Source organism: Octopus bimaculoides, chromosome 6 (genome assembly GCF_001194135.2).
Source record: "Octopus bimaculoides isolate UCB-OBI-ISO-001 chromosome 6, ASM119413v2, whole genome shotgun sequence".
In the NCBI taxonomy this organism is placed as follows: domain Eukaryota; kingdom Metazoa; phylum Mollusca; class Cephalopoda; order Octopoda; family Octopodidae; genus Octopus; species Octopus bimaculoides.
The window spans coordinates 114,929,715-114,941,763 of record NC_068986.1 but is presented as its reverse complement, the minus strand read 5'-3'; the positions used below and the strand labels follow the sequence as shown (position 1 = coordinate 114,941,763).

At 36.9% G+C, this 12,049-nt stretch overlaps 1 protein-coding gene across 1 annotated transcript in view; it reads left to right on the top strand.

Annotated features, from left to right (window-relative positions):
• LOC106872068 (aromatic-L-amino-acid decarboxylase) overlaps window positions 1-6,669 on the top strand; it is a 69,793-nt gene extending 63,124 nt beyond the window's left edge. Inside the window, exons 12-15 of the mRNA XM_014918920.2 lie at window positions 940-959; window positions 1,847-1,945; window positions 2,290-2,391; window positions 4,551-6,669. Coding sequence (XP_014774406.1) covers window positions 940-959; window positions 1,847-1,945; window positions 2,290-2,391; window positions 4,551-5,075 — 746 coding nt within the window. The 3' untranslated portion in view covers window positions 5,076-6,669. The remainder of the gene's footprint in view (window positions 1-939; window positions 960-1,846; window positions 1,946-2,289; window positions 2,392-4,550) is intronic.
• The last annotated feature ends 5,380 nt before the right edge of the window (window positions 6,670-12,049 follow it).

The window sequence follows — 12,049 nt, the reverse complement described above, 5'->3', positions numbered from 1 at the left end:
GGAGTGTAAGTGGTTATGTGTGTGTGATTAGATTCGAAAGACTCTGGAACAGTGCATCCTCGAGAAAAACGAATTTGATTTTTGAAATCTGTCCCAAATCTGCAAATGATAAGAAAAATATATATAATTTGCTGTGAGAAATAACTGAACTTTTAAGATCGACGACTCTCCCACTCTCTAAGTCATCATCAATCTTTCTCTCTTTTATTTACCAACCCTTTATCACTCTCTCTCACTCTCTCCCACTCTCTTTTTCTCTTTCTCTCTCTCCTCACTCTCTCTCTCTCTCTCTCTCTCTCTCTCTCTCTCTCTCTGTATATGCATTATCTCTCACGTATTACTTTCACTTTGTTTAAAACTTTGTCTTCTAATGTTTACTTTCATTTTATCACAGATCACGTACAAATGCTGTTTTCTGATTGTTCAAAAATGATCAAACTGTAAACCTCTGAAATATTTTTCTAAAATTTTTCTCGGATACATGAATCACAAAATTGGATTCTGCGTGAAAAAATACACCAACATACCAAATTTGAAAATTTTCACTTAATTTAAAAATTTTAAAATCTGTGACAGAAACAGAAAAGATCTCTCTATCTCTTTCATTTTTCGCTTTTCTCATGGTAAACTCACCCCTTTTCCATACATTTTACCTCTTTCTCACTCACTTTCTGTAAAAGCTTATAGATAATGATTTTTTTTTGTTGTTTTTGGCTTTTTTTCGTTTTCCTCGCGGCTTTTCTTCTACTTTTAATAAATGTATTACACCCTATAATATAATTTTCTAAAGCTTCTTTTCCATGACTAATTACTTGTTTTTCTATATTTTATTACATCAATATCACAACCCCTAACATCCACCAAACGTCACAAAAATCCAACCACCTCACCAAACTCCACCGAACTCCATCAAACTCCACCACTATCAACGTCGAATAGATAAAGCCATTGATTTCAGGGTAAGTTGATTTTCCTTTTCTCAAATTATTTCGCTATCTGAAAATCTTAAATCTTAACGTCATCGAATAAACTTGGTTGCTGTTCCAGTTTAACTTCGAGTCAGTCTTGATCGAGAGTAAACCCCGGACGCTGCTCTTCCCCCGCTACCTAAACGATGAAAAAGTAAATATTGGACAATGTAATCTTAAATAAGCTCTTCTTAGAGTCTGTTATGAACCCTACGATTTATGAGGCAGGACCTTAACCCGATTTCCATGACCTATATAGTGAGTCAGCTTACAACACCACCACTACCACCCATCGAACGCAATGCCGATCCTTTGCAGAATTAATTTGCCTGCTATTGCTGAAGCTCATCGATAGCGGAGTGAACTGGAGCAACATGAAATGAAGTGTTTTGCTCAAAAGCACAACGCAACGCCCGGTCTAGGAATCGAACTCGCGACCTAACAGTTGTGAGTGCGACAACGTAACACCTAGATCATGCAGCTTCACCCTAAATATGTCTGAAAAAGAAAAGGAAGTGAATATATCGGCTGAGACGCCCTTAATCAAAAGTCTGGTTTAGCAAAACCCACTGGAAACTAAACAACACCACCATCGTGTTTTAGAAATATCATCGAGTTAAAGAATTCCTGAAATCTCTGCCAGAGTTCCTGAAAGCTCCGCAAGAGTTCCTAAAAGCTCTGCGAGAGTTCCTAAAAGTGCTGGACTTAAAGAGAGTTCGTAGCAAAGTCTGATGAGATGATTTACCGTAGGAAATAAAAAGTCTATTTCGTCTCCATTCTTTTCGTTTCATGGTTAAGTAGATAGAGACAGTGGTGCCACCTGGTGGCCAGGTAACAAATAGATATTCAGTTATGTTTTCTCTTTTTGTTTATTCTAGCATTGGGGAATTCCGTTGAGTCGAAGATTCCGGTCATTGAAATTATGGTTTGTTCTGAGAACATACGGTATTGAAGGATTACAGCATTATATTCGAGAAGTAAACACCGGTTTCATACAACTCCCATCACCATCAACACCACTACCATCATCATTATCGTCATCAGATTCGCTGTCACCACTATCATCAACATCATCGTTCTCTTCCCAGGATCATCACCATCATCATCATCATTGTCATCCCCGTCATCACTATCACCACCGTCCTACCATTATCATTGTCGCCACCATCACCAGCACTACCACTACCAGCATCATCACAATCATCACCCCAGCCATTCCGTCATCGTCATCGTCATCTTCACCATAACCATCCGCACCACCAACGTTATCATCCCCGCTGCCAATATCATCTTCAATAATGGTCTTCTTCTACTGTTTCAGCATGTCAGACTTGCCAAATTATTTGAATCCAAAGTGTTGGAAGAAGACAGATTTGAAGTATTGGGAGAAGTGATTATGGGACTTGTCTGTTTTCGATTGAAGGTAAATAAATACGTACGTTCGCACACACACACACACGCACACACATACGTACATGCACGCATACATGTTTATAATTATGATATGACACAAATAATTGCGCTCACAAGGAAAAAAGAGTACTCAATATGCAATGTAGAGGTTTATTCTATCTATTGAAAACTGAAAGCCCCACTAACTGTTACTATGAATTTCGTGGTTCCACTCTTCGGACGACGTTGAATGTTGGAGCAAAGAGTAGCATAAAACGAACCGGCAAAAATGTATAACTAAATTAGTCCGTGTAATTATCAGGTTGATGGTAACTCTCTGGCTGAATATTTGGTTTAAAGAGCTAAAATTCACTTAAGTCCTTCATTGAACTCGACCAATGATTTTAATCACGGTTCTACCAACATAGCTATTCTTTCGTTGATGATCAAAGACACAGCGCGACCGCTTTATTAGAATATACCTGAATAATTAGAAAGGTGACCAAGCATTATTTTGTCCGTCTGAGGCTACACGCAGCGACATCGTCGTCGAAACTTCACATCTAGGCTGCTCCGATGCAGTGTGCCAAACTGACAAGAGACTCAATTCACACCAAGTCAGAACTATTGACTTCTTGCAAACGTGCACCAAAATCACCATTTAGCCTGGTACAAACCACCTTAACATAATTTTTTTTAATGTATATAAAAAAAAGACACTGTGAGGTTTTAAAACCACATTTCTTCACTTTGATAAAGTCGTTCCTAAGGGACCTTCATCACGTCCAGTTGCCCTTATTTCCTATAGTTTTAACCCTTGGAATAAATGCTGTCAACGCCAATACTTTTTACTCTTGCTCGATCCACTTTGCTTCACCTCTGCTCATTTTTCATTCATTTTTAATTCACTTAATTTATTTGCACTTTTATCTTCTTAAACCGCTTCGTTTTCAATCCGGTTTTCATATTTTTTGTTCAGCGTTTTAACATTCAATATTATTATAACTTGATGTTATGTTTATATAGGTGCGTGTATGGCTGTGTGGTGAAGAAGCTCGATTTGCAACCACGTGGTCTCGGGTTCAATCTCACTGCGCAGTACCTTGGGCGTGTGTGTGTGTGTGTGTGTGTTAAATAAAATGAGATAACAAGACCAAGGCAGTGTGATATTTCTAGGACATTTATAAAGAGAAAGGTAGTCTTACAGCTGTTTCAGGGATATAAAAGATATCCCATCATCAGAGACGATATGAGAGAGTTAACAAGAAGGAAATAGTAGAGTTCATTATATTTGAAGTTATTTGGGAAAGGGAGAGATACAGGAAGTATAAATGGAAATATGAGAATAGAAATATATGTTAGATGCTAAAGTTACTATTATCCAAGCAAAATATGAACTCCTATCGGAATTTACACACCATGAACAAGAAGCCTCTTTACCCATTCTACACAGCACATTCTTTGGATAATGGAACAGCAACTTAAACACCCAACATATATTTTTATTCTCATATTTCCCTTTATGCTTCCTGTAACTCTCCCTTTCCAACATAACTTCTTATATTGAACTCTACTATTTCCTTCTCGTTAACTCTCTCATATCGCCTCTGATGACGGGATATCTTTTATATCCCTGAAACAGCTGTAAGGCTAACTTTCTCTTTATAAATGTCCTAGAAATTTCACATTGTCTTGGCCTTGTTATCTCATTTTATTTAACATATGCATGCTCACACACGACCCGCATCAGATTCCTCATTCATACTATTATCGAACCTAGAGTCTAACAGCAGTCTTCTGTAGCACTTACATAGCCTTACCTGCCTTTTAGGTTTCCTGGATACCAAAACTTCTTCTATACATGTATATATTATGCGTGCATTAAAAGTAAAATATCGTATGCATATATGGTGTGTATGTGTGTGATACTACTAAGATAAACTAGAACTCAATACATGTTATAATATGATTTCATTTTTTTAATATAAACCCTACGATGATACCAACGTCTCGAGCTTAACGGCTTTCATCAAGGGCAGACGTACGTGCGTGTGTGTGTGTGTGTGTGTGTGTAGGGGGTTCATTATCATATTTGCATTTATTCTTGATAATAATGTTCTTTTTTCATCTTCTTAATGACATGTATTTAGTAATTATTATTTGTATCTTTTTTTTTGTTTTATAATGAAGGGTCCGAATACTTTAACCCAGAAACTCCTCCGACAAATCAACGAGTCCGGACGTCTTCACATGGTCCCTGCCCTGTTGAACGAACATTACATCATTCGATTTGCCATCTGTGCACAAAATGCAGACGACAGTGACATCATCTATGCATGGCAGACGATCTCAAAAATCGCTGACGAGTTGTTGGCCAGTCGAGAACGAGAATCAAGCGTGCGTGAATCAAGGCGAATTGCTTTGTCCGACACAAGCGAAGAAGGGGAATCGGCCGAAGAAGAAGAAGTGTTTCTCGAATTTGATAAAGAGAACATCTACGACAATCAACAACTCAACTTCCAGAGGGCTCGCATGCGTCGCAACCTTTTCCTACGCATGGTATCTGACCCTAAATCATATAGCCCTCACATGATGAAGTCTTATAGCATTGATGATTCGTCCAGTCGTCTTCCGAGTGATACACCTAGCGAAACTGGTTCCACTAACAGCACCAAACGCTCGCCGAAAACGCCACAACAGGCCACTCCTTTATAATCCAATCTATTTTAAGATTTTAGAATTTATGGGGTGATGAATGGGACCTTTGAAGGTATCGGATACCCTGTTTTAGCCGGTTTCTTTTCCTGGTGACTGTTTTTGGTGTTAATTTGTATGTTGTTTGATTGGTTGTTTGCTTGCTTGATCAAACTAGTTTGTTTTTGTCGTATATGATGGTCAACTTGTGTTGAACGTTATAGAGAAGATGAATACTTGTTTCATGATTTACACACACACACACACACACACACACACACACACACACACACATAAATACATACACACACAAATATATACACTCACGCAAACACAATTATTTATATCAATTATATATATATACACGCAAATAGTTATTAGGTAGAAAAGAGAGCTCAGATGGCCAAATCGATAAGGTATCTGTTAACAGCCAAAGTGACACAAACGCTTGATTATATATCTTAATCTTTTTTTAAGTAAGTTATCGTTAAAATAACTTATAACTTATTGATCTGTCAACCTAATCTCGTGTTTCTTTGTTCAATTATTCATTTCTACTTGTTCATAGCCATTGTATTTAGATATCCTATGCAAATCCTTACTTCTGACCCAAAAGTTTGAATGTTCTTACACAATGCCTTAGTCACGTGACATAATTATTTCTGAAATTTGTTGAAATATGAACAGTAACTGCCTAAGTGGGATGTGACTTAGTTATAAGCGTTAGAAATACGTTTTCTGTGTTCGAACCCAGATTGCATGTGTTTATAGAGCACAAAAAGTGATCGTCGAGTGGAGCGATGATGAAGGAGTATGAGATGAAAGCTGTGTGGAAGATGAGGGTTTATGTGCTGCCCCTCAAAATAAGGGTAGAGGAACATTGCAAAGCTGTAACACGGGGAGCTATTGATAAATCGGGTATAGCTGATCATGTATGGAAAAATGGAGACCATCTCCCCCTCTGGGATGAAGTTAAAATAATAGACAGAGAACACCACTGGAAAATACGAAAACTAAAAGAAGCAGCACATATGCTAGGACACAACAACCTCCTAAGCAGACCGAGTGCAAATATGAATAGTATATGGGAGCCGGTATTAAGGAAGGATAGGAAAATATTAGATTTATAAGCTCTAAAATTCACTCTATAATTGCCCACGGGCATATAGCGTAGTGGTTAAGAGCGCGAGCTGCTGCCCCTAAGATCTTGAGTTCGATTCCAGGTAGTGGTCGGACACAACAACATAACCCAACTATTTAGAATAACAATCAGGAACATTATTTACATTTGGCAGATATTTGTCCTCATCTTGTTTGTTGTTAACACAACGTTTCGGCTGATATACCCTCCAGCCTTCATCAGGTGTCTGGGGAAATTTCAAACGTGGGTTCTCATTCCTAAGGTATTTTTCGATGTTATTATTATTATTATTATTCAGGTCACTGCCTGGAATCGAACTCGGAATCTTGGAGTTAGTAGCCCGCGCTCTTAACCACTAAGCTATATGCCCGCGGGCATAGTGGTTAAGAGCGTGAGATTCCAGGCAGTGACCTGAATAATAATAACAACAACAATAATAATAATAATAATAACAACAACAACAACAACAACAATATCGAAAAATACCTTAGGAATGAGAATCCAGGTTCGAAATTTCCCCAAGACACCTGAAGAAGGCTGGAGGGTTATATCAGCCGAAATGTGTTAACAGACAAGATGACGACAAATATCCGTCAAATGTAAATAATGTAAATAATAATCCTTTCTGCTATAGGCGCAAGACCTGAAATTTTGGAGGAAGAGACCAGTCGATTACATCAACCCCAGGATTTGACTAATACTTTATTTCATCAATCCCAAAAGGATGAAGGGCAAAGTTGACCTCAGCAGTATTTGCCAAAACTTAAAGAACTTGAAGAAATGCCGCGAAGAATTTTGTCCGGCGTGCTAATGGTTCTACCAGTTCACCGCCTTTTGCTAATAATAATCATTTGTAAGATATATGTCCAAGGCAAGGAGTAGAAACTGACGATTAAATTGACTCCAGTATATAACTGGTATTTTGTTACACACCCCGATACTTGATTGATATTTAGCTATTTGCTTCAATATATAATTGATATTCTATCGTAATCACCTCGGTACTTAATTGGTACATTAAGTTAACCAACCCCAGTACCTGATATGTGCTTTATGACAGCTATTTCTACTGACTCGCGTACTTAACGGGTACTTTATTTTTATGTACTCCGGTACTTGACTGGTATATTGTGTTATCAACCCCAGTATATAATCTGTACTTTGTTACATTTCCTACCTTAGGATAGTGAAAAGTGAAGTTGAACTTGTTGGAATTTGAACTCTGGACACTAAGGAACATAATTAAATATCACTGGGCTTAAAACCGACGCTCTACCGATTCTGCCATCAAACGCTTCCGCTTTCTAATTCGAAAACTTTCTAACATTAGCCAAAGTCTCAAGTTTAGGGGACGGGGTATAATAATAATAATAATAATAATAATAATAATAATAATAATAATAATAATAATAATAATAATAATAATAATAATAATACAACCTAAACAAAACAATCTGCAAGCACGAGACACTCCAGATAGTAAATATCCAATGAAATAAACTACCACAGCAATAATAATAACAGTAACAACAGCAACAACAACAGCAGCAACAGCAACAACAACAACAATAATAATAATAATAATAATAATAATAATAATAATAATAATAATAATAATAATAATAATAATAGTAATGACAATAACAATAATAATAATACAATAATAGTAATGATGATGATAATAATAATAATAATAATAATAATAATAATAATAATAATAATAATAATAATAATTTACATATCAAACAGGCAAAATATTAAAATACCACCAGAACCAACAAAAAAATTATTATCTCACAACAAAACAGAACTGATGTTGCATACGAATACAATTCTGCATATTCCACGGACAATGCAGCAGAAACATCAGGAGCATCGATGTGCATCTGGTGGTGAAGGAGAAACTCGCATGAACATATTAACAATATGATTCTATTATATAACTGAAAATATTATAAACACAAACAGTATACATCCTATACAACTATCACCCACTGCGATAACTCACACATAGTACATATTCTATACAATCAATATATATATATACCCAATTCAATCGCCGACCAATATACTCAGTACTATAACTATCATATACTATATATATACCCTATACAATCAATGGCAAGTACAATACGTGACCCAACACTATGTAACTCAACACATATTCTACACGATCCTACCCACTAATGCAGTATATGCTAGTATATACGCAAACGCAATCATGACCACCTACTGTAGACCACAACCCACTCGGTACATATTCTGTAGCATCCCTATCCAATATTATATAATACATACATAGATATATATACATGGCGCCGTCAACATCCGACATGCAGGCGTAGAGAGCCGTTTAAATTGTTCTTTTGGACGTTTTCCTTCTACGTTTATGCCGACTCCTCCAGCTTAAATCAGTAACTGCTTTATTTCTCCCATTATGAATAAGAAAAATGGTTTACTTACCAACTGTAGCGTTATTCGGACTGGATTTTAAAGATATACCTTATACCAGATGGAATTTTGCTAACATCGTAATGGCGGAAACTAACAACACCACGACGGAAACAACACTGCAGCACCAGTAAACTGTCTACGAAGACGTAAGTACTCCTCTCATTTTACTTGGACTCTACATCTAAACCGAGATCTACTTCGATGCTATGAAAAAGCTCGTGAAGACATCGGATATACCAAGCGGTTAAAAAAATACTGAGACGAATCTTACCCCAACTTAAGCACCTTTACTGCAAGCATCTTGTAGCAGGAATGATAATGGATTTAGCGCCAATGAACAGAATTACAGAGAGGCTATCTCCCTGAAATATTCCCTTTGAAGTATTTATGGCATTGGAGACGATCGTTCTACTCTCCGTTCTAAGCGTAAGAATTGTTTCCCAAGTCTTTTCGAGCCTCTCAATGGCAGCAAATAAGATAGCAGACACTTTTGCCAAATGTACACTCTTGAGCACCCATCTTATTCGAGAACAAGCATCTTATTTTAAGAGACTAATGACTTGCTCTCGTGACGTAAATCGATCTTTTCAAAACACTGAAAACTGGCCAAAACCAGCCAGAAGAGAGATTGACAATAATGCGAACAAACCGCCGCCGTCACTAAATTCTCAACTCTCTCCAAATGTAACAGAGACAAGTGTGGAATATATTCAACTTAGAAATATCCCGAAATCACAGTTCATAGATAATTTATCTTTTTTTTTTTTCGAAACTATCGTTATGCGACAGGCCATTATTAACACGATTAAAAGTAAAATCCAACAGCTCTGGTGTTGAAAGTTATCGACGATGTCACTAAAGATCACATGGAAGGATGTGATATTAATTACTGGAATATTATTACCCTTATATACACAGCTGCTATCACTCTTAAAGCACACCTAGGACAAATCTGCAATACACATGGTAATGAACCGACTAAATGGAAGCAACTAGTCGTTTCACTGAAGCAACCTAGAGGGAAAAACTAAACTAGAAGAAAACATCGGCAATCTATGCCGCCATATTGGATGGTTAAACACGAAAATTAAATGTAAGAAGAAAGATGAATTTACACCTCATTAGTTACATGTTATAAAGAAATTAAGAAAACTGTATGGTGACTCTTCATACAAAGCTCTTGAGGAGAGGTTCATTACTCTAAAACATGGACTCGGGCCTCTCAGCGAAAATCTTTGCTACAGCAGGCGAATTTTGAGCGAGTTTGTATAAATCACAGGTTTGCTTCTAAACCACAGACAATAAATAAAAGAGGAATCTCAACCTCAATGCATCTTGGCTAAATGTAGTAAAGAGAGAATGCTGCACCAACATCAACAGTAAAACATATGTTATTGACCCGGAAACTTTCGTCAGAGCTGTAGACAAACTGCATGATGGGAATGCACCTGGAGGGAATCTAATAGTTGGATACTTGTATAAGAGGCGGACATTTTACAGGAAACCACTAATAAGTATACTCAAAAGAACTACGGAAGACCAGATTGACATACCAAACTGGCTTGCTATAGCACGGATGAATCTTGTAACTAAGAATGAAACCACACCGAGTTAGCTGAAAACTATTGGCCCGTTTTCTGCCTAAACCTTAGGTACAAATTGTACGCAAGCTATTTCAGCCAATTGCTCCAGGGTCACTGTGAGTCCAACAACATAGTGACTGATGAGCATGCCGGTAGAAAGAAGGAAGTGTGGGGATGTACCGAACAACCTTTGATAAACAAAGCTGTACTGTCTGAGCTAAAAATATCGTGGGAGCTATACAACAGTGTGGCTTGATTATAGGAAGGCATTTCACTCTATTCCCCCACTCATGGTTGCTCAAGAGCGTACATTTGGCAAAAATGTCTGCAATCTTATTTGCTGCCATTGAGAGGCTCGCAAAGACTTGGGAAACAATTCTTACGCTTAGAACGGAGAATAGAACGATCGTCTCCAATGCCATAAATACTTCAAAGGGAATATTTCAGGGAGATAGCTTCTCTGTAATTCTGTTCATTGGCGTTAAATCCATTATCATTCCTGCTACAAAAATCAAATGGCTACATGCGATAGTCTGCAACTACTAAAGTTATTAATGTAACCCATAATTTCTTTGTGGATGACCCCAAGATTTAAGCTAAAAATGTAAGCAACGCCAAGAAACAGCAGGAATTAGTAACAACATTTTCAGCTGACATAGGAATGGAATTTGGCCAAAAGAAATGTTCATATTTGAATGTTGTACGGGGAAAATCAATCACGCAGACTTGTGCATCAATAGATGACCTCCCAAACAACCCCAAATCAGCTGAACTAGCACACCTCAAAGAAGAGCTGGAGGTGAAACTTTTAGCATACAAAAGAAAGACCATGCATGAGTACGTTTCCAGAACACTTGAAAAAGACAGTAACATTGACATGAAAAGAAGCTTTTCTTGGACTCGTGACCGAAACATCACATCACAGTTCGAATGCTATGCATTTGCGATCCAGTAACCGATGATTGTTACTAAATACCTAAGAGACAGTGAAACCCTTGGATTCTAAGACGCAACAGAAAATGTAGATTATGTCATATTCTTGTGGAAGACATCACACATGTGACTAGCAGCTTCCAAAAAAAAAAACATCAGCAAGGTACTACGACACGAGTCGCAAAAATAGTATACAATGCCATCTGGAAAAAGACTGTCCAGGAATAAATATTGAGAATTCCTAGTTATTGAATAAGTGGACAAATATCAGGAAAAGGAATACTAGTGGAACATTCCCATCAAGATATCTATCAAGTGTAGGCATAACAAAGGGGATATTGTTGTCTAGAACAGACAAGAGAAAGTATATACCGCCATAAAGGTCAGCTGTCCTGCTGGTGTAAACATCTCTTTGAAAATCAAAGAGAAAGAAGATAACTATGGACAACTGCTTCCAAACCTCCAGATTATAAATTTCCGTTTATACCAATAATAATTGGTGTACTTGGTTTTGTAAGCAAATGCTTAACTGTCAGTCTAGATAAGCTTGGATTTTCAAAATGAGAAATTAACCAACTGACTCGCACGTTACAAATACAGTCTATCAGCGAAGCAGTAAAACTATGCAAGACTTTTCTCAGGTTTAAATGTGACATTGTTCGTTATCTACATTCCAAAGATGGAGCTTTGTATCTTAGAAACCAGCTCCTTCCTCGAAGGAAGAATTTAAATAACTAAAAATGGAAAAATACATACATGCATACATACATACATACATACATACATGCATACATACATATATATACATATATATATATACATATATATATATATACATATATATACATATATATATATATACATATATATATATATATACATAT